General features: G+C 41.2%; 1 protein-coding gene across 3 annotated transcripts in view; it reads right to left on the reverse strand.

Annotated features, from left to right (window-relative positions):
• Nucleotides 1-3,592: 3,592 nt before the first annotated feature.
• The window catches only part of Tlk1 (tousled like kinase 1), a 111,374-nt gene continuing 87,898 nt past the window's right edge, over nucleotides 3,593-27,068 (reverse strand). For 2 of the 3 annotated variants that reach the window (XM_029473979.1, XM_029473978.1), the window contains exons 13-20: nucleotides 17,200-17,297; nucleotides 15,760-15,841; nucleotides 13,481-13,662; nucleotides 13,162-13,331; nucleotides 12,683-12,818; nucleotides 9,045-9,156; nucleotides 7,878-7,985; nucleotides 3,685-5,443 (exon numbers count right to left, since the gene is read on the reverse strand). In XM_029473979.1, the coding sequence (XP_029329839.1) occupies nucleotides 5,267-5,443; nucleotides 7,878-7,985; nucleotides 9,045-9,156; nucleotides 12,683-12,818; nucleotides 13,162-13,331; nucleotides 13,481-13,662; nucleotides 15,760-15,841; nucleotides 17,200-17,297 (1,065 nt within the window). In that variant the 3' untranslated portion in view covers nucleotides 3,685-5,266. Of the gene's footprint in view, nucleotides 5,444-7,877; nucleotides 7,986-9,044; nucleotides 9,157-12,682; nucleotides 12,819-13,161; nucleotides 13,332-13,480; nucleotides 13,663-15,759; nucleotides 15,842-17,199; nucleotides 17,298-27,068 lie in introns of all 3 variants that reach the window. The other variant, XM_021154516.1, reaches the window with a different exon arrangement.

Raw genomic sequence — 27,068 nt, forward strand, 5'->3', positions numbered from 1 at the left:
TTTAAAAAGAACGTATGAATTTGGTCATTAGTAGACAAGATAATTAAAAAATGGAAATACCTAAAACCACAGCCAAACACCACATTCATTTTTCAGCAACTTTAGTGTCTGTTTGATGACTGACTACCCTGTCTTACAGAAGGAAGGCCTTGGTATCGCCTGCTAAGTGGATGAATTAACACATATACAGCAGGCAATTAACTCAGGTGAGATGGTGGGGTCATGGTTTGGCCTAAGGCTTTCCCAACAGCCAAGGAGCCTTGAAGCTTACATGAAAATCTGAAATGGATTCTGTGTGGAAGGGAGGCTGTGCTGAGTGCCCCACGGTGGCCTGCGTGAGGGGGCAGGAAGTGCACATGCTTTCCAGTCCTTCAAGAACAGTTTTTGAGTGAGTTACTGAGTCAGTTCCAAGGCTCTCATTAGGAAGAGAACAGTGGGCAGAGAGAAGCCCAGAGCTACTTTCTGGCTCCTCCATGGGGAGGCATCAACACCCTGGAAGCCTCTCTGGGGAGGGCGCACAGGTCCTACTGGTGGGTGGCCTGCCTGCAGAAGGCATGGGAACACAGCAAGGACAGCACTGGTTTGCACTCACTTTCATCTTACCTGTAATGAGCTTAGTCACAAGGGTGTGCTCCAGTGACTCAGCACCACCAACAGTACATGTTGACAGCGTTCCAACACTTTTCTTTAGGTTTGCTCTTTTATGATGATATAAAAAGTCACACTTGCTCTTTGATTTTTGTCACCACTGAAAAGTGACATTTCAGGCTTCCAAAGATAGATAGATTGGTCTGTCTGTCTGTCTACCTTTTTATAGGCCCAGCCAGGCTATAATGCTCCCTCCTCCACACATCCCTGATTCGAGGTTGTAGGTATGTGTTATGATGCCCGGCTCCTTCTCTCCTCTTTTTTTTTTTTTTTTTTTTGGGTTTTCAAGACAGGGTTTCTCTGTGTAGCCCTGGCTGTCCTGGAACTCACTTTGTAGACCAGGCTGGCCTTGAACTCAGAAATCCGCCTGCCTCNGAACTCACTTTGTAGACCAGGCTGGCCTTGAACTCAGAAATCCGCCTGCCTCTGCCTCCCAAGTGCTGGGATTAAAGGTGTGCGCCACCACTGCCTGGCCCTTCTCTCCTCTTCTGATGCATCACTGAACATGTGGCTCTGTTCCATCAGCTTCCTCTATTGAAGAGCAGACCGTCCATCCACCCATCTTACTTCAAATGACTGAGACACAGAAAGATGACGGAAAAGCACAGCAGAGCTCTGAGCACAGCCATCACTGGCCAAAGCAGGGTCCTTCTAGCCCAGCTCTGGGTAACCCTTCCAGAATCCTTTCCTAGTCACTCCACCTGCTCACCTCCCCTTTTCTGAGACTCCAGTCATTTCTTCCTTGAAACTTGATTCAAAAATTGAGAAACTACTTTTCCCTTGAAGGAATTTAAATTATCACAAGAACCAAAGGGGACTGGTTTTGGTGCCTAAGGCAAAACTGATGATCTTGGAGTTTTAAAAAGCAGCCGATGCTGGTACTTCCTAAGTGCTGGGCATAGTTCAGAACGCAGTGACATTAGAAACGTGGATCCCTCATTTTCAGACAGAGAACCTAGACAACAGCTGTTACCATCCTGCTTCCAAAACTGTGATGATGTTTCTGTGCCTTGAGGCGTGGGCCTGCGCAGGTGATTCACATCCAAGCTGAAGGCCCAAGAGGACTCAGGCCAGGGCCACACACCCTGCTAGTCACTGGAAACTTTCTACCATTTTGGTTTGGTTTTATGAAAATCAATCTTGAATTCGGTTTATACACTCAAATCTTACTTATTGAAAAAATTTTACAGGGTGTCTTAGTGTGGGAAAGCTCTAAATGAGGCCGAAGTCTTCTGTGACCAGATTGCCTCTGGGCTGGGCACAAATGTGAGACTCTGCTCCTAGGCAGAGGTTTTCTCTCTCTGGCCTTGTCTGGGGTATTCTAAGCCCCACACTTGCCTCTACCCAGGAATGTCATTTAGCCTTAGTCTGCAGGGTCAATTTCCTTTCTCCTGACAAACCTAGTCATTCAACCTGCATCCAAGACTGCCAAGAGGATTCCCCATGCTAATGAGGCATTCTAGGTCCCTTAAAGTCCTCAGCCAATAATGCCCTTTGCTCATCTTGGATGTCCCTACCCTCAGTCCCCCAAACTTTATAAGCCTTCAGTCACCCTGAGTAAAGTTGGTCTGCCTACTGACAAGCAGTCCCTGTGGGCATGCACTGTACACTCGGGGGCTTCCGAACCCCAACCCCCTTGACGGCTCTGCTATCTTTGCTCTTGTGTTCTTAGGGTTGTACTGCTGTGAGGAGAACCATGACCAAGGTGACTCTTATAAAGAAAAACATTTAGCTGAGGCTGGCTTACAGTTTCGGAAGGTTAGTCCGTTATTACCATGGCAGCACGCAGGTAGACATGGTACTGGAGAAACAGATGAGAGAGCTCCACATCTCGATCCGAAGGCACCCAAATGGAGACCGTTCCACACTGCGAGGAGATCAGGCATATATGTGACCTCTAAGCCCACCTCCAGAGGGACACACTTTCTTCAACAAGGCCACATCTACTCTAACAAGGTCATACCTCTTAATAGTGCCATTTCCTATGGGCCAACCATTAAACACACTGATCTATGGGGACCAAACCTATTCAAACCACTACACTGAGTGAAGAAGCCCACACGTAATTCCAGCATTCTGGAGGCTGAGGCAGGAGGATTGCTATCAACTTTGAGGCCAGCTTGGACTACATAACCAGACTCTAGATAAAATAATTAATGGGGGTGGGGAGAGGAGGTAAGATAAATGGAGATGCATTTTGGGTGGGAAAGCCAATTCAGATACAAATGGACAAGCTACACACTCAAAAACCACTACAGAAGGAGCCAAAATCCAAAAATTCAATTTAGAAACTAGCTGTCAAAGCAGTTTGGGAATTAGGCTAAATATTTTAAAACACTGAAATTTAGTATATTCAGAAGAAAAATTATTTAAAAAACATGGAAATTTACAGTGATACTAGAAAAGGACCTGATGTGTTTGTTCACATTTAAACTCAAGTTCTTTTGTAGGAAAAGATGGTGGCCATCTGGAAAACCAACCACATCTCCCACCCTCAATGTGATGTCGTCATGGCAGGCTCTGTGCTCCTTTCAACATCCATGTGTTTATTAAAGTGCACGCACTCACTGTTTTTTTGGTGGGCAGTATGCGGAGGACTGAACGTGCATGAGCTAAGTACAACACTCTCCCAGTAAACTAGACCCAATAAACTCCAACCCCGGGATGAGACCTGTGCACTTTATCTGCAGTGGTGACTCCAGAAGACAAGAAGACAGCAATGGGTAGAAACTGCCAGAGTAACATGGAAATTACTTAGCAGCAAGCACCAGTTCCTCACAAAGGCGATACTGGTTCACTGAGCCCAAGTACTAGCAGGCTATTTAAATCTACATTTGGAAAAACTTTAGAAGACATGGACACGTTATCTCCGATACTCTTATTAATATTTTTTCTAAACTTTGTTTTTAACTTTAACAACCTGAAACACTTCCTGCTTGTCCTGAGTATGCATAAGGAATTTACCTGCCTTTTAAGTAAAGCAGCTATGTTATTACCCTCAATCTTAAGGGTTCTTTGAGTGTAATTTTCACAGTCTTTACATTTTTACTGTCGTTGTTTATTACTGTTTGGCTACATTCTCTATAATTCCAGCAGCATCTTAAACAGACAGTGTGTCTATGTACAATGAAAACAAACAAACGAAATGGCTTGCAACACCAGGTAAGAGCCACAGTGTAACTGTACATGTTAGGGGCGGCTGGCAGGGATAGCCTGTTGTCTGCACCATGGACAACTTACATGTAAGTCTCGGCATTATGAATGTGACAATAAAGGAAAAAAAAATCCTTTCAAGAATGAAATACAGCATCCCCCAAAAAATATTGGTTTCTACCACACAAGGTAGTTAGCAAATGTTCACATTTTAACAAATCTGTACAAACCACAAGGAACATTCTATGGGGCTATCATCCCACCTTGATGCTAGGAACTTTCTAGAAATGTAGAATAACCACGGGCAATGTATAAATCTAGTTTCTATGTGTTCCACAGCTCCAGAACCTAAAAAACGGATTTGAAGAACTCAATATGCCCAGCATGGATCACTGCACATGCCTTGATTGTTAACGAGTGCCTGCTTTTAATATCTCTCTATGATGTACAGTCAACTTGTGCCTTCAAGGTCATTCAATTTTTTTATAGCAAAAAAGCAATATCATTTAGCAGCAATTAAAGCGCCTTCAAGAAGACTTAAAAAAAATACAATATCCAATTAGAAAAGCCGTATTTTTAAACATTTGTACAAGAATAAGCTGCTGAAACTCAGTAATTGTAATCCGACATCTGTACAGTAGTTTACAATAGAGCCAGAAGGGAATTCATCATTATCCTGCATACAACTGGCCTGCTTTTGGTTACACACTGTCTTCTGTTTTAATGAACCAGGCCTGGAAACAAAAGAAAAACGCCTGTTAATCTAACCCACTGAAAGCCCTGGAAACACTATCATTTAGTAACTTCAACTGATTTGAAATAGGCAGCTCTTTGTGTTAAAGGTGTAAAGTGTCCGGAAACGACAGCTTGCCTTTAACAACCGGTTAAGGGGTCGGGGGTAGGGCGGCGGACCACTGACATGTGATCTCGAGGTACAACTTGGTAAAAGCCAGAATAGGCAAATGACAAAGTCTCCAACTGTCCAAAGACCCTAACTCTCACATTCTGTTATAAACACTGCGGCCGCTGTCACTCAGTTCTTGCTTTGGTTTCTGTAGATCAGCTGCCGAGTGCTGATGCTGTACCAGGCACTGTAGCTCCCGGGTTACAAATGTCTCCTCATTTTTCCATGTGTTCTTAAATAATGAAAAGTACCCTTCAGATTACAACTCTCCAGTAACAATCAAGTATATTTAAGTATTATAAACGTTATTTACAGAGCCCCTTGTTCTACCGTAACATGGTATTCCTGTTTCGTGCTGCTCCGGGGCAGTGAGGAGTGAGTGTGTACTTAGTCACTGTCCATGATCCACTCTCACACAAAGGACTCCTGGGAGAGCTTTAGTTCACAAACACTTCTTAACCATGTCCCATGTAAAAACCCACAAACACTCAAATGCACTCAAATTCAAGTATGCATCTGGAAGCCAATCAAAGAGAAGAGAGCATGCCAATCTTGGAGGAGTCAGTAAGTAATTATGCTTGAAGAAGGAGGTGTGGGAGCTGCTGTCAGCCCAGACATATGTAAGTTTCCTGAAGAATTTGATCTTCTCATGTGTGGCAGAAGGTATGGGTCATTTGCCAGCTGGTGCACATCAAATCGATCTTCTTTTCGGTAAGCCAAACAGCGTCTTATGAAGGCCTGTGAAAGAGAGAGATAGCAACACAATCATCTCCTACCTTCTAAATACCATCAACCCACCAACGCCTACAGAAGCAAGGACAGTTAGAGACCATACACAGATCAACTTTTACAGAAGTTCAAACCTTAACAACTTTTGGGGGTAACAATGACATTTTTCCTCTAATTTCAACCCTCCAGTGGCACCCCCCGGGCACATCATAGCCTCAATCAGTATTGCTTTCCTTGGATGTATTGCTGCAAAGTTTTATTTCTACATACAAAATTCTTTATTTTCAATTTATGTTGACTTCATGTGCATTGGTATTTTGCCTGCAAGTCTGTGTGAGAGTGTCAGTTGTCAGCTGTCATGTGAGTGCTGGGGACTGGACCCAGGCTCTCTGAACAACAGCCAGGGTGCTTAACCACTGAGCCATCTTTCCAGCCCCAACAACATTCTTAAGATAGCTTTTGTTTGTACTTTTTTCTGACTCTAATCACATTTTGTTTTGTCAAACTGTAGGAAGCCATCCTTAGCCTCAATCTCTCCCTCTAGTCAGCGCGACCGTCTTTAATGAAGAGCGCGTTGACACGGAAGTCCCATTAGGGTTTCTGTTTCCTAGAACAACTCTGCATCTCTAGATTTTATTTTTATTTTTGGTTTTCTTTTAAAACCAGTCTACATAGTGAGTTCTAGGCCACCCAGGGCTATATAATAAGATCTTGTTTCAAAAACCAACAAACAACAAAACCCCAAGAACCCCAACCCTAAATCAAATACCATTATGTTAAAGAAATATATAAATACATAATATACATATTGTCAATTTATTGCTAAATTATTATAACCTCCAAGAACTGTGCCTCACACCTAAAATACTAGCCCTTTGGAGCCTGGAGCGGAGGGTTATTGTAAGACAGCCTATATTAAATATTTAAGGCTAGCTTGGACTAGAGTGAGACCTGATCTCAAAAAAACAAAACTGAAGCAGTCACGGTGACACACACCGGCACTCCCAGCACTCGGGAGGTGTTGGTAGTCAGTTTGAAGCCAGTCTGTTCTACACAAAGAAACCCTGCCTTGAAAAAAAACAAAATAAAAGAAACAAAACAAAAAAACAAACTAAAAAACACAATACAAAACCAATCCAATGAAGATTCATGGATAATTTCCAAAAAATGAGTTCACAAAGCCAGCATTAACTCTGAAGGGAGCTCTGATTGCAATCACCTGCTGCTGCTGCTGTTGTTATTGTTATTATTATTATTATTATTATTTGAGACAGAATCTCAATATGTAGGATGGACTGTAACTTGCAATGTAGATCACGCTGGTCTCAAATTCACAGAGATCTATCTGCTGCTGCCTCTTAAAATATTGGGATTAAAGGTCAATTTTTCTGATGGCCTAGGTACTTACATAAGAAAACAGCAATTCTGTGGTTTTGTCTTAGGTATCTGATGTTACTTTCAGTAGGATCCTAACAGGGAATTGCACACGGGAAGGCATGGGCACCAGAAGCACAGCACAGCTAAGGTCAGGAAAGGCTTGCTCTGCGGGGGCTCTAGGTCTCTTTACCAAGAACATTACACATGCAGATTAGAAACAGGTTTCCAGAAAGGACTCTTATGGACTAACCTCTGACCCAGTGCACCCCAGCACAGAGAACAAGGTGTGTTCTCAGCAGGAGACTGCTGTGTTTGGCACAAGACTCTAAGCAAGGTGTTTTTTGTGTGCTGTGGTTGTTTTCTCACTTTACAAAAGTAAGAATAACACACAGTGTATATATAAAAAGCACTATAGAAATGAGAGCTATTATTACACCTTCTCTTCCTTATTTTTTATTTATTTATTTTTTATTCCGAGACAGGGTTTCTCTGTGTAGCCCTGGCTGTCCTGGAACTCACTCTGTAGACCAGGCTGGTCTCGAACTCAGAATCCACCTGCCTCTGCCTCCCAAGTGCTGGGATTAAAGGAATGCGCCACCACTGCCCGGCTTTTTTTTCTTTTTTTAAATTACTGTTAATTTTATCTGTATGAGTGTTTTGCCTGCATGGATGTCAGTGAAATGTGCGTGTCCTCATAGAGACGAGGGTGTCAGATCCCCTGGCAATGGAGTTACAGGATGTGGTAAAGTGTGTGGATGCTGGGAATTGATTCTCTGATAGAGCAGCCAGTGCCCCAACCACTGCACCATCTCTCCAGCCCCCCTTTTTTGACTTAAATATCTCCGCATTACAACAGGAAGACTGAGTAAGATCTAAAAGTAATAAAGGCCCAGATGTTGTGGTTTCTTCCTAATTTTCAAAATCAAGTGGCTGCGAGCAGAGGCTAAGGAAGCACTGAGTGCTTAACTGAGTGCTTAATGATGGAGACCAGCCGAGCAGCCCGCCCCAGAGCACGGCGGAACAGCAGCCCTGCTGGACACACCACAGAACATTAGGAGATGAGTACCTTGGCTTCACTGCTTACAACAGGTTTTACAGGGAACTGGACTTCTGTGGCTTTCAGTATTGTGTTTTCCTGTAGAATGTCTTGTTGAGATTGATTGTGACCAAATGGCTTTTAAAAAAGAATAATAAAATATTAAAATAAAATATTTAAAACAAAGAATCACCACTAAGCCCACCACAAAAATGATTTGTATTTTAACATCCTGTCCTCAGCTACTTGAAAGCTGGATGTGGTCTCATAGAAACAAAGATGATAGTCAAGAGTAGGCTGGAAAACCTATTCAGTCAGTCTTCGGAAGATAAACCTTGTCTGACCGAGCACCATTGAGGCTGTCATTCAAGTTATCAGGAGGAAATGGATCTAGATTTGGAGCCAGGAGACCTGGGTTTAAAATCAGTTTCTCAGAACTCAACACAGGTAGAGGGAACTGAGAACTCGAGCTGAGGCCTGGCCTGTGTGTAGATCTATGGGAGCATTTCTGACTACTGGCATGAGAGGGCTACTCCTGGCTAGGTGGTCGGCTAGGTGGTCCTTGGGCAAACAAAACAGCAAGCTGGGCAGGCTAAACAAATCAGTAAGAAGGTTTCCTCTGTGGTCTCTTGCTTTGGTTCCTGCCTTGGCTTCTTTCGATGGTGGACTGGAAATTCTTCCTTGCCCAAGCTGCCTTTGGTCATGATGTTATTCTCAGCAACTCAGAGCTGTTGCACATCTAGACAGGTTTTTCTACCTCTCTTCTCACAGTGACGGAGATTGAGCAGGAGGCAAACTAGCCATTCATTATCCATGACAACTTGCATTTCTGATTGTAATAGTAACAGGTTTGGGGAGAAGTAAGTTTGATGGTATTCTCTAAGGAGTTTCAGGAGCAAATGGTGCCCAGGCCAGATGTCTGCAGGGGAGAGGAGGAGCTGGGAGAAGTAAGGAGAGACGGACACTGCAAAGTGCTTAACGCCAGAGTTGCCAACAGAAAGTGTTTGGGAAAGAAAGGTTAAGAAGTAGAGAGAACCACATCAACTGTTGAGTAACTGATCCCAGGAAATTACCAAGAAATGTGCCTTTTCTTGGAAGGACCTAAACTGATTCTAAGTTAATGAAAATTGGTACCTTTTTAAAAATAACAATCACCTTAACTTATCTCTACCCAACTGAAGCTGGAATGGAACTTACTTTTCTACCATAGAGGCACTGGAAGAAGATGACCCCAACTGACCACACGTCAACCTTGTTGGAGATCTTCGGTGGCTCTTTTCCAACTACAAAGCACTCAGGAGGTAAATACCTGTAAGTAATGGGAGGGAAAAGACAGGACACAATGCTTAGTTTAAAACCTTCTAAATCATATTTTCTTACACATAGACTGCTTTCATCAATAAAAACCATGAGTCAATGTTTTAATTCATTTGAACCAAAATACAACTTTGTAAGAAAACATATTTATAATAAAGAAAACATGATCTCATTGGAGATCGTGACAGCGTACTCTAAGCTTCTAATAATAGAAGAAGCACTCTCCTACTCACCTCAACCACTGTTTAAATTGTAGGCAGTTCTACTAAACTGCACACCAGATCACAGAGTCTCTCTGTTAAGCCCCGAAAGAAAGCCTTTGTTATTCTACTGAGATAGGACCTCGTATCTCTCACTATAATATAACCTATTCTAATCCACAATATAAATGCCAAAATCTGCAATCACCTTTATCCTCTCTTGCCCCAAACTGGTTAGTCAAGTCACTCACTTACCTCTGGGCATGAGCTTTCTCTGTCGCCTGCCATGCAAAACATGGCTTCCTTCCCCATGTCAGGGAAGGGGATAAAGTGCATCTACAAAAGCACCCAAGCTCCTAGCACCAGACTGTGACGCTTTGGTTTACTGTGCAGTTTCAAGCACTAGGGGTCAGTGTGTGAAATATACCAAGCATTCAAACACTAACTTTTGAAATCTAAAACTGCTATTCATAAATTCATATTTTGATATGTCAAAGGTAAAAATAAGTTTGTTAAGTTGTAAGTAAAAACAATCCATCAGAGATGCAAACATCTCACAACTCAAAATTTTGACAAATTAACCATAGTAATCACAGGTAATGTTATTAACTGTGGGTTCTACACTATCCTGAAAGATGTCTCCTTGTGACTGAAAGGAGCATGGCTCTTGAGCGTCTTTCCACACAAAGGGGTACATAAGCAAGCAAGCAAGTGCAGGGGCAAGTCTATAGGTGACAAATCTGACTGCACTAGACATCAGTAAGAGAGGAAGAAATGAAACTGACTTTTCCTAAATGATATTGAGTCAATTTGAAGTTTCTGTAGATGACAAGTTTATAGATAGGTATTCTGAAAGAATCATCCTAGTCCCCAGACACACAGCTAGTACCTCCTGACACTGTGGAGTGATAAACTGTTAAACTGCACTGAGTTCCTGGCGGCCGCACTCGTTGTTCTGTACCCTGGTAGGCGATAAGTCCCTGCCATGAGAGGGGCATAGGACAGACTACACTGTGAAGGAGCTGGAGGGTGAGACGGCTGGAATATAGGTGCAAAGGGAAAGCAGCCACGGGAGGCTGCCCAAAAGGAAGCAGGGCAGCAAAGATAAAACACAGATTTAGAAAGTGTTAACTCAAGAATACTAGAGGGGAGTGTGTGCTAGCCACAGAGAGGACTGGGAATGCCCAGCCACCAAGCAAGTTAAGGCTTATTAAATATAAAGGTTGCGCGTGTATGGTGTTTTCATTCACAAGTCCAGAGAGCTCTTGGGTGGGTGCAGAACTGCACATGCACCCACGGGTAGCTCAGTGCAGTTTAACAATTTATCGCCAAAACACTGAATGATTTTTTTTTTGGACCAGTTTCTATAGGAAATATATTCTGTTGTTTTTGAGACAGGTTTCACAATGTAGCCTGGGCTGGCCAAGAACTCACTCTGTAGAGCAGGCTGACCATCAACTACAGAGATCTTCTGCTTCTACCTCCGACAGCTGGGATTAACAATGTGTACACCCACCACATCTGGCCTGGAAATCAGTCCTGTGTCTCTACATAAGAACATCACGCCTGCTGTCCTGCATAGCCCTAAAAAACAAGACTTCCTGATTCAGGTCCTGCTGTAAGACGGACACTTCCTCCTGCTCTTCAACACCAGTGAAGATGTGATGACAGGAACCAACAATGAGTGTTCTACAGAGGAGGAGAGCTTTTCTCATTTTCTACAGACCTTGAGGATTTTTGTTGTCAAGAACAGCCTTGTTATGAAAAGTCCATAAGACTTCTGACTGTAGAGACAATTCTCTTCACTGTGAAAGCAGTAGCTATTTAGGTGGCACCACAGGCAGATGATACAACTTTAATGTGGCTTACAAATAATCCACATATCTGACTAATGCCTCTTCAGGCAAAGTCAACACAACTCAGGGGAATGGTCAGCGTGGGCCCAAGCACACTCTATGGGGGCTGCCCTGGGGCCCTCAACAGTCACGGTTAGATTTGCAATCCTGTTCAATGAAATTGTATGGAGCTCTCTTTCCTGCAAAATCTCCCTTCTTGCTAATGTCACTTATTTTGAGAACTGGAAATGTTTGTCTATGTTCTCCGCTCTGGCAAACTTGAGTAAGTTGGGAAATTTGTACTGTGATGGTTTGTCAATGAGCCCCTGCTGAGTTTCATCATCATTTGATGAAAATTCCAGTCACGAAGAGTTTGGGATCCTACCCTGACTTCTTTCCGTGTTCAACAGTGCTGTGGAAGTTTAGGTCAAAGAAACCCTTTGCTCCTGTTTTTTTTTTTTTTTTTGAGACAGGGTATCTCTGTGTAGCCCTGGCTGTCCTGGAACTCACTTTGTAGACCAGGCTGGCCTCGAACTCAGAAATCCTCCTGCCTCTGCCTCCCAAGTGCTGGGATTAAAGGCGTACACCACCACGCCCAGCTTTTTTCTTTTTTTTTTTTTAAAGATTTATTTATTTATTACATGTAAGTACACTGTAGCTGTCTTCAGACACTCCAGAAGAGGGCGCCAGATCTCGTTACGGATGGTTGTGAGCCACCATGTGGTTGCTGGGATTAGAACTCTGGACCTTCGGAAGAGCAGTCGGGTGCTCTTACCCACTGAGCCATCTCACCAGCCCCTCTTTTTTCTTTTTTGGTTTTTCGAGACAGGGTTCCTCTGTGTAGCCCTGGCTGTCCTCGAACTCAGAAATCCGCCTGCCTCTGCTTCCCGAGTGCTGGGATTAAAGGCGTGCGCCACCACGCCCGGCCTGCTCCTGTTTTTGACTGTAATGTTTTATCACAGTAATAGCAACCCTAAGACACCGATGTGCACTCAGAATAACTTACATTTAAGAGTTAGTTACATAGAGATTTATAAAGAAATTTTTGAGTCAGATCTAAAGACTACAAATATGCTGACTTCATCTACAATGAACAAACTCTGTATCATATATATGTATGTGTGTGTGTGTGTGTGTGTGTGTGTGTGTATATCACATCACAAAACCTCTATAGAGAAGGCCTGAGGTTCACAGGTGTTCTTACTTGAAACAGTCCTGGTATTACATCAGCAAAAGTACTTATTCAGATCACAAACCCCACTCAACACCCAAGGAGAAAACTTATGAATTCTGATTCACACTAGGAGTTCCTGCATATTAAAGTCATTCTTAACTAAGAATGTAGGCAATTACTAGCCACAGACTCCTCGCTTCAATTTCAAGGCATGGGATCAGTGCCTTCAACACAACAATCTCAAAGAATATAAAACTAAACATTCATAAAACATGGGGGACAATCTAAGTCATTTACTAATACATTTACCAGTAAGTGCCTGCCCCCTGGGAAGTCAGATCCATCCCATCAACACCGTAACTATCGTCATCCATAATCTTGGACAGACCAAAATCAGTGATTTTGATTTCTCCACACGCTGTTCCATCTACCAGAAGGATATTTCCTAAAAAACAAAGTACAATATTTTTAGTACTATGCCCGCATGCACACACACACACACACACACACACACACACACACACACACACCATATATATGAATGAAAGAATAATTTTTATAACAAAAAGTAATGTTTGGGGACTGATTATGGTGATATATGCCCTTAACTTCAACTCAGAAAGCAGAGGAAGGTGGCTCTCTCTGAGTTGTTCATCTGCCTAGGCCACATAGTAAATCCTTGTTATAAAATACAAGCAAAAATGCAATAACCCCCATGTCCCACACACTACCCACCCCCCCACCCCCCAAAAAAACCCCAACCCTGTAAGATACATTCCCTGAAATACCTGGCTTAAGGTCATAATGTATAATAGGAGGTTTGATTTCATTGAGATAGCGTAAGGCATTCACAATCTGCATCACAATAGACCGAGCTTCTTTCTCAGACATCAACTTGTGCTGCTTCAGGTAGAAGTCCAAGTCATTGCCTTCACAGTACTCTAGCACTGTACAAAACCTGCAACAGGAAGGGAACAATCAGCAGAAACCCTGCAATAAGACAAGTGCACTGAGAGGTGAGGATCACTGCCCAGTGCTAACATCTGCACCAGCATCGCAGGGTCAGAAACAGACCCAGTACTCTAAGGATCACATTTGTTTACTTACGTATCTGTATCCAAGGAGAAGTAATCGTAGAGCTTAACTATTCTGGGGTGGTCCAGCTCCTTGTGTATTCGATACTCCCGGCAAGCGTGTTTATGGTAGTTCTCTTTCTTCTCGTCTCTCCAGCTCTTATTAAGCTGGTGGATCTTCACAGCAGCGTATCTTTGCTCATACAAGTCGAATGCCTACAATTCAAGGCGGACAACAATCACACCGAGACACACCAGTCAAACACCTACAGACTTTAATTTAATTTTGGTGATAATTTTTTAAACAGCCAGTGATCACCTCTATACAGAAATGTCATGGCAATGAGAACTATAGACTATGAACATAAACTTTCACGGTCAATTTCATTAGATGCTAATATTTTGAATCACAATAAAACGATGAAGCTAGCATTCTTTTAAATATGGACCCACTCCTTTACATGTGCAATCCTGTAGGCTAAACCAGCAACACAAACAGCCAGGATACTTTTCTGTATGACAGAGAAAACAAAGTATTTTTATCTACCTTTTCTTAGCAACTCCATACTTTTTACTTTTTTGAAAATTAATATGTTCTTTGAACTTTAAAGTTATTTTTATTTTATGTGTATGGGTGTTTTGCCTCTGTTATCTGTGCACTTGTGCATGTAGTGCCTGCAGAGGCCAGAAGAGGGCACTGGGCCCTCTGAAACTGAAGTTAGAGATGGTTGTGAGCTGCCCATGAAGGGTGTTGGGAAGTCAACATCTTTCTCTGAAAGAACACCACCACTCAACTACTGAGCTCTCTCCAGCCTCGAATAATAAGTTCTTAATAATTTTTCAATTATGGAAAAAACTTCCTTTATTATGAAATTATTATACTCTATACTTGAGAAATAGCATAATGAATGTTTATGCACCAACCATCCAGTTAAAAAATTTAATCTATTCCTTCGACCATGCCACATCCCTTTAAGGTAAAACAGTGTGCGCATCTAAACCCAGGGTGCTGTGCAGGTTAAGGGAATGCTTTACCATTAAACTCTACGTGCAGCTACCTAACTTCCCCACTATAATGTTTAAAAGTAAGCTGGTAATTCTTCACAATTTATCTCTAAGAGATAAGGCACTAAATAAATCATACCACTACACCTAAGTATATCAATATTTCCTAATCTAATCTGGTATATGATCTATATTCAATTTTATCAATTGTCTTCCCCTTCAAAAAAACTGTTCCAATTACCAGCCCACTTCATAAAAAACAAGAATACAACCAGTACTTTAAGTATCACATAATTTATAAATGTTTTAAACTATGTATTTTATTTTAGGTGACCTCCCTGTGACCTAAACTATGAATATATAAATATTAAAATTTCATTTATATGTACACAAGTGCAGATGCCTGTGAGGCCAGATACATCAGATCACCCTGAGCTAGAGTTAGTTACAGGCAGATGTAAGCCTTCCAACAAAGTTGTTTGAAACTGAACGCAGGTCCTGAGGTCCACATGCCTTTACTGTGACTTTCCCCCCTGCCCCCCATAAATGTTTTAAATATCAAATGCTTTTAAAGAAAATAGTTTTAAGTTTCATGGTGACTTATATGCAAAGATGCCCCTTTAAAAAGCACTTAATAACTTATATATTTGTTAAAAGGTCTCCAGAGCTTTATTAGCTTAAGCAGAAAACCAAACCAAACCAAACCAAACCACTTCATTTAGCTGTCAATTCAACATAGCCCCAAGTTACCTGAGGGACTCTACATTGGGAGACTGACTGGCCAGTGATCAGTGGCACCCCTGAGCATGCGGTGCTGGACTGTGTAAAAAACACACACAAACCAGAGGAACCGAGCCAGCAGGCAGGGTTCCCTCACAGCTCTTGCTTCCAGCATCTGCCCTGAGCTCCTGCCCCGGTTTCCCTCAGTGCAGGACAGTAAACTCTTAGGATGAATAACTGTTCCCTCTCCAACTTGTTTTGGTCAAGGTGTCTATCACAGCAAGTGAGAGGCAAACTAGAGCAAAGAGAAAAGCAACTTAATGACCAACACAGCAGTGGGACTGAGCAGCTGAGAGCAGTGAGACTGAGTCATGTGTCAGCACAACTTATGGACAGTTGAATGGCTGAGAGAACTGCACAGGTTAGTAACAGAGCTTAGCCCCTAAGAGATACGAAAACGAAACCCACAATAATCTCTTCTTTGTAATGAGACTGAGGACAAAAGTCCATCTAAAAGCAGAAAACAAAAACCAAGTATTTCTTCTTAGCCACCTCCCCCACATCAGCATAAAGAACAGAAAACATTACCTTATAGACTTCACTAAAGCCACCTCTTCCAAGCAGATGAAGTAATAAATATCTTTCATTTAACGTTGGATGATCTTTGAACCTTAAAAGAGCAGAGAAAAAACTACTGCGGCACATTAAAAGAATCCAGTTCTGAGTACAGTAACGCCCACTCATGATTATCCTAGCTATGTCTGCTTCAGTTTCTCTGCTGTTAATGACAAATACCAGCCAGTAGCTACTTCTATTCTCTCAGTCTTTCTCTCTTTTTTTTTTTTTTTTTTGGTTTTTCGAGACTGGGTTTCTCTGTATAGCCCTGGCTGTCCTGAAACTCACTTTGTAGACCAGGCTGGCCTCGAACTCAGAAATCCGCCTGCCTCTGCCTCCCGAGTGCTGGGATTAAAGGTGTGCGCCACCACGCCCGGCTCTCTCAGTCTTTCTGCATAGTATAGCACCTGTGTTATGCTTTAGCACTTACAAACTGCAACTATAACAGTATATAACTCTAACAGTTTTACAATAACCACCAATGCTTGATAGGAGACCGCTATTTCTCATAAACCACTTCTATCACAAAAATATTTTTATAGTGAGTTACAAGTGATCAAGATTTTATAGTACTGATTTTTTTTTTTTTTAAATTATCAACTGGTCTTTGTTCATGGTTACATCTTAGTGTCTTTGGACTTTTATTCATAATTTTGAAAGTAAAAATTTTTAAAAAGCTTATAAAAATCACTCTCAAGTAATACTGCCATTATTAATGTTGCTTGTACCTGTGATACACTAAGTAATACATGCTCTCGTGACTGAGTGACATGCATCGTACTGGTTATACAGTAAGTATTTATGTAAGTTCATTATTTTAGTTTTCACCCAATCCTATGAAACAAAACCTGCTACTGTGTCTCTGTTACAGAAAGAGCTCGTCAGAATGAGCAGCCCACCTGTACAAGTGAATACATGGAAGGGCTTTGTAGAAAAATTCCCAAATGAACACTTTGCCAGCAATGGCTTTAAAATACCACATTAGTACAATTTTACTGGTATGTCTGATACAAGATCAAAATAATGATTTTGCTCAAAAAGCTTACAGGTTAGGGGGAAGAGACAAAATAGATAACTAAAAAGTAAAGTGTAACCCCAGTAGTACTAATTACCATGGAAAATTAATAAAAAGGATAATGAAAGGGGAAATGAGGTGAAGCAGAGATGGCTCTCAGACAGGTCATCTGCACGGGGAGCACTTGATGTGAAATGAAGAGAAAGCCGCTTTAGATATCCAGAGGGAGTCTATCAGGTGGGGGAATGAGAGACGGGACAGGGAGGTCCAGGGCTTAGCAGAGCACACAGACATCCAAGTTGGTACACTGTGTAAGCTTTCTGTGTGACAGAGGTGGCTGAGGAGGAAGTCTCTCTGATCTCCCCGGGCCTTCTGTCATGTGTGACTTTAGGACTTACTGTGAATTATCCTCATTGTTTATTCTCTTCAGCTCTCGGATGTGAAGGTTCCGGACCCTCTCCAAACGCTCCAGTTCCGCCTGGATTTCAGCCTCTTCCTGAAGATGAAGAGACGAAACTATAACAAGTTCTGTTTATTTGTGATGTAACAGGATATTTTATCCATGCATCCATTTCACAGTGACAAGAGCAGTAGTGTATTACAGAGTACCACTAAAGGACAAGAGCAGACCAAAGGCCTGCTGTGGCACCCATCGCTGTCTAAGCGCTGTACAGGAAGGCCCACACTGTTCTGTACTCTGAGGAATGCATTTTGAAAATGTCCACACTGAGTGATTGACTTCAAGGCAATAGAAAGCTGACTGATCTCAACAAAATGGGTTCCCAATTTTTAATTTAAGAGGAACAAATTTACTAGCACAAAACGAATGGAGGTATGTTTGTATGTAATTAGGGGAGAGAGGGGGAATAGCTACAACCTAATGAAGTCTAGAACACAAATACACTTTGGATAAACCCTATCACCTTAAAGAAACATTTGAGCAAACCTATAAACAGCAATGGCAGATCCCCAGTTAGCAGAGCAAATGAAGCCAAGTCCTAAAGATGTACTTCAAAACTATTCAGTACATGTTTTATACATGCATTTGCATGTCTTGAAACACATTAAAAAAAAAATCAAAGATACCAAAGCATAATCAAGCAAGCATACTCTTTCCCTCTTCACATACATATGCCTTGTCAGTCATTTAACAACTATTTACAGGTGGATACAAACATGCCAAATTTGGTGGAGTTTTCTAGAAATGTCCAATTTTTAAAATATTTTGAATAAAAGTATTTATTTGTTAAGTAAATAAACACAGATTATGGTGGCTTATTATGTATGTACTATAATTATTCGTCTACTGCAGAAAATACAGACTAGATGCTATTTCTCAATATTATAGTTGAACATCCTCTATTCCATTAGCTCCTTTACTTAGCACTGATAGTATCGTTGAATAGGAAGTCATGGTGCACACCTATAATTCTAGCACATGGGAGACCATGGCAATGAAGATTACAAATCTGAGCGTAGTCAGAGATTCTTATAGAGAAGGAGGAGACAGACAGACAGATAGTGAGATAGAGGGCATCCTTAATATAAATATAAATTCTTGTGAACAAAACTAAATTTTCAAAGATCAAAAAACTAAATCCAGGGCCTTCATCCTCGTGTTGTTTTCTGACTTATACCAGCCCACCCATCCCCTGCCACCATCAAATGCCAAACACTTTAAAAAAAAAAAAAAAAAAGAATCTAAGTATGTTTAAACTCTACGAGATTCTGAAAGTTACACCTTTATCAGTGTGTGTGTGTGAATTAACACTCACTAGGCTCCACAGTCTGAATTAGCATGCTTTCCTATGCCTCTAAGATGCTGGATTTAACAGGATAGAAACCTGACTACACCTGGAACAGTTGTTATTCTTCAATGTAATTCAACCACTACTTTTGACAGAGATAGATGATGAAGATTATTAGATGATGAATTTAAAATATCAAGATAAATTTAAATAAAGAGCTATCTAGAGTTCTTCAAAGATTTTTCTATCATTTCTTGTTAGTCCTGGAGGGAAGAGAGGGCCTCTTGCACGATAGCAAGCATTAACACTGAGCTACACTTCTGGCCGTTAGGTTTTCTTACATGATATCTCATGATTTGCTATAGCTTCAGTCAGTTATTTTGGCAGGTATGTAACAGGCTCTTATTACGTATTTCAGATTGACCTCAGACCTACAAACACCAAGTGCTAAGAGCACTATCATTCAACATCAAAGACTCACTGTACGAACAGGAAATGAATTTTAAAGCATTGGAAAATACATTTTGAGTACAGCTAGCTTGGTTGTCTTAAGACAACCAAAGTAGAAAAAACTAGCCCTTCAGATAGGTAAAAAGTATGATAAAGCTTACATTTTAGCTCCACAATCCAGAAGAGGTTGACTGTTCTCTTCACATGACTGGCATTTGGTAAGCTAGTGAAAGTTCCAAGGGTCTGATAAAATGCACTAAGTCTATCAGAATACCAACTGGAATACCTGTTGCCATTTTACTTGGAATTACCACATGGGGATGCAATTTCAACAGCATTTATCCAGAACTATCGTCTTTTTACTTATTTATTTTTAAATTCCATAAGCCCGGGCTTGGTGGTGCACGCCTTTAATCCCAGCACTCCAGAGGCCGAGGCAGGCAGATTTCTGAGTTCGAGGCCAGCCTGGTCTACAAAGTCAGCTCCAGGACAGCCAAGGCTACACAGAGAAACCCTGTCTCGAAAAACAACAACAACAACAAATCCCATTTTATGTGTACAGATGCTTTGTCTCCATGATTATCTGTGCACCATATGCATGCCTGGTGCCCGAGGAGGCTAGAAAAAGGCCTCCGACCCTTGGTACTGGAGTAGCAGATGGTTGTGAGCACCATGTGGTTGCTGGGAACTGAACCCAGATCTTCTGGAAGAGCTGTCAGTGTTCTTAACCACTGAGCCATCTCTCCAGCCCCAGAAATTTAGTCTCAACTAGAGAATTAAGAGGTTCAACTAAACTGCTGAACAGAACACTTTTTATATATTCAGGTGTTTATACAATCGATGTAGTAAACGTCTACAGGAAGTGTGAACTGTATTTACACCTCCCATCTGGTAACCTAGTAATTCTCAAACCTGAAAACACTGGGATATATTCTGGGGGAAAAAATGTTGCAACTTTAATTAATTTTTCCCAAATTTCAGAGAAAAAGGTATATTGTTAAAGAGTAAATATTTATGTTTCCCCTTAAGTTCATACACAGAGGCCTTAATTCTGGGACATAGTCAGGGTTTGTTGAAAGTAATGATGGAGAGGCTTCATGACAAGATAAGTGTGCTAATTAGATGAGATTCCTGCCTGACTACACACACATCCCCAGACCATGTATAAGCCACGATGAGAGGCATCACCACAACCAATCTCTGCTAAAACCTGATCTAGACTCTGAAAATAAATAATTTTTTATGTAAATGAAGAAAATATCTAAAATACATACATACATACATACATACATACATACATACATACATACATTTTTTATTGCTCAAGTGACCAGTCCAGTACTTTACTATTGCAGCCCAAGCAAGTATACACATTCTTTTAAGCCAGTGGTTCTCAACTTTCCTAATGCTGTGACCCTAAAACACGGTTCTTCATGTTGTGGTGATCCCCAACCATAAAGCTATTTCATTGTTACTTCAAAACTATAATTCTGCTACTATTCGAAGTTGAAACGTTAATATCTGATACACAGGGTATCTGACTGGAGTTGTAACCCACAGGTTGAGAAGCACTGTCTAAGCAAATGCTAGAGGCAATGCTGTCTGATAACGTCTCCTCATTGGAATAGAGCTGCATGAGTCTAAACAACTAAGTTACCTTGCATCAGATAATTTCCAAAGGTCTGCCCTACAGGCACTATTCTTATTCTTGAGAACGCCATTAATCCTTTTCGGTGAGTTCAGAAATGAGAATGGTCTGAGTTCACAACTAATCACAATAGAACCATATCTTCAAACTCACAGAAAAACCAGGTTAACTTAGTAGAATTTAACCACATACTAAGTTTTACTGGTCATGGTGGTACACAACCTTTAGTCCCAGCACTCCAGAGGCAGAAACAGGAAGATTTCTGAATTCTAGGCTGGCCTGGACTACAGAGAAAGCTCCAGGCCAGCAAAAGCTGCATAATATGATCCTATCTAAAAAATAAATAGAGTTCTAATTCTGATTTCAACCACTAGCTACTTACTTATAGAAATCATAAATCATAAAGAATCTTAAAGGAACAAGGATATCTCTGGAAATGGATTGGTCTCTATAATACAGGCAGTTACAGAGTAGAATGATCATTAGTAAGAACAGATTTTATTAGTGGTAGGCCAGGTGATCAAACACAAAATAAATGGACATATCCCTTCTCTATTCAAGCCCAACAATTCAGCAACAGGGAATTTAACAATATGTACCACAACTAAAACATACTTTTATATTCTGATATACATCATAAAAATCAAGTCATATAAACTGCAGATTGATACTGCCTGATTATATGACCCGCAAAATACTAATTTCCAATATTTTAAAATTCATGAATAAGTCCCATAGCCATACCACCTGACTGAACAATTTGTCTCAACATATTTTCAGCACAAAAATGTGCCTTACTCACAGTTAATCTCTTCTGACAACATAATATCCCAATTCATGAGTCATATCATGTCTACTCCACTTTCTTGACCTCTAACTTGTGTGTCCATCCATCTTCTCTTTCCCTCTTCCTCTCCCTCATCCCTCTCTCTCACAACACACACATACAGTGAGAGAGTGAGAGTAAGAGAGAGAGAGAGATACAGACAGAGAGAAATCTACCAATTTTCTTTAACTTTATCCGTATTATGTAGATACGAGCCAACAGACAGTTATTACCAATACATAGCAGGTCTGAATTTATCACGACTGTTATACTTGAGTGTGACTGTGTAGATGGGAAAGGAGAAAGGAGACACAGAGCTCTGGAAACCATGTCTACTTTCTTTTCTACCTATACACATCATCTTTCTATTTTCATTTCCAATCCATACATCCACCATGACTGAGGGGAACACTTTCTTTCCTATGAGAGTTTAAGCAGCTTAGACCCCTCCCCTCCAACCTCGTTGCTAGGTTACTGATGCCCTCCTCATCCCTCACTGTAAGTTCTTCATTTCCTTCTAAGAGAGAAATTTGTGTGAGGGGATGTGGCACATGTGGCATGTGTGTTTTATTCTCTCTTCAAATGCACAGATATATACACTGAAACTTTTAACTGGGTATGAATGCAAAACAAGGCAGGTTTGTTCCTCTACAAGTTTCTCCACTTTGTGTAAACAAAGCAAAACCCTGTCTAAACAGTTGCAAATACATGTAAGAATTCCAATGACTAGCAAATTTCAAGTATAACATTTAGTATTTATTCTGCTGACCTGCTGTATTATAGGGGCAGAATCCCTTAACTGTTACCTAGGGACAACTGACTGTCTAGCAGCCCTTTACAGTAGTACATGTCCAGGAGAGTCCTTTCTTCCAGGCTTCTACTTTCTTTGAACTCTTTTCAGGATATTGATGGATCACATAAGTATAAAAAGATTAAACTTTCTACCTCACAATGGGAATCGATCAGCTTTAACATACTCATTACGTGTGTGCACTTAAATGGCATAGATTTATAGTTTTGAATAAAAATGGCCAGTGGCCAAAAAATTGGTCTCCTTTTAAAACAGTAATTTCTAGACTAAACAACTCAGCATGTTCCAAGTGAACAAAATCTGACTTGCAATATTAAAACAGTCACAAAAATAAAAAAACCAAAACTTTTTTTTTTTTGAGCCTAACCTTGGCTATGTGACTGTGAAGCTGAGGGTTACCTTGAACTTCTGATCTTCCTTGGATGATATATACGCACCACACCCCTGGATACACTGGGGTTAGAACCCTAGATTCATACACGCCAGGCAAACACATCCCCAGCCCTACAAAAAGGTTTAAATCCTACTGCTTAAACAAGCAAATTAATATTAAGCACCAAGGAAGAAAACTTTACCTCTAAATTCTCATTTTGGTAAGTGGCTATCATTAACTGCTAAGTTAGGGCTCTGATTATAAGAGCCAGACTGTCCTAAGTGTCTGGGGGAGGAAGTACCTATAACAGCACATCTGGGGCGTCCATGCCCTCTCAGCAGCCATCCTTCTCAACCTACTCATGAGTGACGAGGAAGCAACAGGACGACGACAATAAGCCAACTGAAGAACTCCTGCACACTTCTCAGCGCCTTTCCTGCCCATACACAGCCAGAAGCCAAACACCTCCTGACACTCTTCCTGGGCTTCAGTGTGACTTTTTCAAGCACAGTGCACTTCCTCCAGCATTCCCCTGAGAACTACTCCTACTCCTGCCTTCACCGTGTATAGAAAACATAATGGCCTTATGTGAGAGAACTTAAGACTTCTTTAGGTTATGGCCACAAACACAGAAGTGAATAAATAGATCTAAAGAGTAAGCCATCTAATGTTATAGTGCTCATTATTTGCATTCAAAAGTAAATGACAAGAAATGTCACATACAGAACTTAATTTTGTGTTCATATTAAGGATTTGATGAGTTGGATGATATTAAGTATTCTAAAAAGGCTGACAGAGACACCAAAGTTGGCCAGGAATATGTGAAGTCGATTCACCTAAACCCAATGCCCTGCATTCTCCACTGTTCAAAGGCGTGTAGGCAATCCAGTCGTGTCCGTTTCAACTGGCTGCATGTTCCACTGTGAGGAGTGAGAAAAGAGCTGTGAGCTTGTTCTCAGCCTGTAAAGAGGTCACCATGGAGGTTAGTACTGATGCTGCTGCTGCCTGTCACTGCTTGTTTCTCTTTGCAGGTGCCAATATCGGTCAGAGAACAGGATGTCAGTGGCAGAGCTGGTGCTACACTGTTATCTCTTCAGAACGAGGCACAAGGAGAGATGAATGCCACATCGCAAGGAGCAGAGGAGAAAGAGAGAAAGAAATGGTGTCAGGTGGCATGCTGGATGTGATTCTGTTTCAGTAGAGACTGAGATGACTGTCAATTGCTTAGCTGATTGCTTCAGGCTGATACCTTTGTGTCTGCTGGTTCTTGTCTATCCCTGATTCGATTACAAACTCGTTATGTTTCCCCGATAAAACTTTTGGTACTTAAACAGGATCTTAGAAATCTGTCTCCGTCTCTCACACACACACACACACACACACACACACACACACACACACACACTCACTCACACTCCCCATGCCTATTTTACTATTTAGTATCTGAGACATCAAACTTTCTAGCATTCTCCTAAAATAATCGCATATTTAAAATGTAAATGTGCAAACAAGAGAACAGTGGGTAAGGTACTGTACATCTGTAGTCCCAAAACTTGGGAGGCAGAGACAGGAAAATCTCCATGAGTGCCAAGCCAGTCAGGACCAATCTCAATACACCCAACAACAAAAACTAGAGAACAAAGAACAACTACGTTCACACACATTAAACTTAATGTGTCAAGACACAATAACCATCCCTGAAAACTTACATTTCTGTTTCCTTAACAGTCTAGGATAGCAGAATTACTAAAACATACATGCTTTCTATACTGTGACTAGAGACATTTTAGGGAATTGTTTCATTGTCTGTTGATTTCACTGAAAACACGGCTGTTTTCAATTCCAGAATAACTATCTCATTCTACAAACAGCCTACAAAGCGTTGGTAAATCAGAGGAAAGAAAAGTTTGTCCATTATTAGAAGTTACCAAAGGCTGGTATAAAAAAAGGGGCTAACAAGTCTATGGTTTGATGATACTCCCAGTCCTACATTTCAGACAGGGCAGGAATGTCTCAAATGGTGAGTTGTTACTTTGCCATGTGTGCAGGTTGCAGGTGAATGTCTGTGTATGCTTACGTTAAGACAGAGTGACACTTGTATCCTCCGCAATCGCTACCTTTGTTTCCTAATTTTTAAATGTGTGTGTGTGTGTGTGTGTGTGTGTGTGTGTGAGAGAGAGAGAGAGAGAGAGAGAGAGAGAGAGAGAGAGAGAGAGTCAGATTTCTTCTTCTACCTTTATGTGGCTTGGGGAATTGAACTCAGGCCATCAGGCTTACATAGTGAAAAATTTTACCTTCTACACCATCTCTCCAGACCCCTACGTAAGCTTTTGAGACAGGGTCTCTCACTGACCCTAGAGTTCACCAGTTTATCTATGCTGGCAGCTGGGAGCTCCAGGACCCACCTGTCTCCGCCTCCTGGCACTGGGGTTACAGATGTACTCAATCCACATTTCACTTGGATGCATGGGACCCAAACTCAGCATTTTACCAACTGAACTATCTCCCCAGCCTCTATTTTGCTTTTTTAAAAACATAAAACTATTCTTTGCAACAAGGTTTTAGTAAGCATTAGTCAGAGGGAGTGTGCATAATTACTGGTAGCAAAAGTGAGTACATTTACCCTTGAAATCTTGTCTGGAGTAATGGAGTCTTATATACAGTCCTAGTCCTTAAGATACTGTTTTTGAAAGTTACTTGGAGGCTGGAAAGACAGCTCATCAGGTAAAGCACCAGTCTGCCTCAATTTGCTCTCAGGACCCAACTAGCAGATGGAGAAAACCAACTCATGTGTGCCATGGCACAGGCATAATCACCTATGTGCGCACGCATGTGCGTGCATACACACACACACACACACACACACACACACACACACACACACACACGGGAGTGTTAAAAAATAAAGTCAAGTTGGACTGTGGATGTGGCTCAGTGGTTAGAAACACTGGTATCTCTTCCTATATCCAGTCCCTGGAGTCACAATGACCTCGTCTCAGCCTCCTAGGGCTGTACACACATGGTGTATGGAAAAAAAAATACAGGCAAAACACTCAAATACATAAAAACAAACAAATTAAAAGCAATCTTATTTGAGAGTGTTTGTACTTTAAGGGGGGAGGGTCTCTAATGCCACTTAAAAGTAAATTGAGTGGAAAAAAATGCATATATCAAATAATAAGAAAGAAACATTATTCTCACGTGAACATAATTTCAAAGGAAGGAAATATGTGAAAGAGAAGGAACGTGTGTGAAAAGCAACTCCCTGTGATGGAGTGACACAACACATTCCCCAGAATGGAGAGAGGCAAACTCTCAGCCTCCTCATCTCTGTGAGAAGAGAAGGCTCATCTGCCACTTTAAATTGATGATTTGTGATGTGATGTAATTCATATCCTATCCATATTCAATGATAACTAAAGAGGCAAACAACACAGAGACTCTTATTTACTATGAAATGAATCATAATGTTCAGTTTATATCTGTGCTACTTGTAGTCTTAGAAACCAAAGCTTTAAAGTGTGATAAAGTCAAGTGGGAGCCTGCGTCAGACAGGATAAAGAAATAAGCCACTTATGAATGTGTGAGCAGTGACTGACTGCATGAATTCCTGACAACTCCTCAATTCTTTTCTTTATAAATACTAGAGAACCGTTTGTTCTGGCTGGAACCCAGGCCTCATATACACAGGATAGTATTCTGTACTTTGAAATTTTGGGGGGGAGGAGAGGGGAGGGGGTTGTTTTCAGTCTTTTTGAGACACATGTCTCACTATGTAGAGCGTGTTTGGTGGTGCCCTGAATTCGATTGCCTAATTCTGGGATACAAAGAGGGTGCCACCAAGCCTGGCTGAAAGAGTTCTTGACCTACCGAGAGACACCATAGAGTGACCTTCCTAATCCTAGAAGATGAACATGATACTAAACCGTTAAGTAAAGTTTACAATAAAGTTTTTGGAAGTAAATTTAATTACTTTAAGCCCCATCCCTTTGAAGATTCTTTCTTCATTTCATCACACTTTAAACCTTTGTTTTCTAAAACTACAGAGTAGCATAGATATAAACTAAACATTGTGATTCATTTAATGGTATCTAAACTTCTCTATATTGTTCACCTCTTCAATTATTGAATATGAAATACATATGGATAAAACATGAACTACATCACATCACAAACCATCATCAATTTAAGTGGAAGATGAATCTTCTATTCTAAAGTCTCATGGTGCTGGGCTCCTTAAACAGGAATATGCGTGGAATTTAAGGCTAATGAACCTAATATCATAATCCTACTTTATGTTAAGAGTTTATTTCGAGCCGGGCGTGGTGGCGCACGCCTTTAATCCCAGCACTCGGGAGGCAGAGGCAGGTGGATTTCTGAGTTCGAGGCCAGCCTGGTCTACAAAGTGAGT

Source organism: Mus caroli, chromosome 2 (assembly GCF_900094665.2).
Source record: "Mus caroli chromosome 2, CAROLI_EIJ_v1.1, whole genome shotgun sequence".
NCBI lineage: Eukaryota > Metazoa > Chordata > Mammalia > Rodentia > Muridae > Mus > Mus caroli.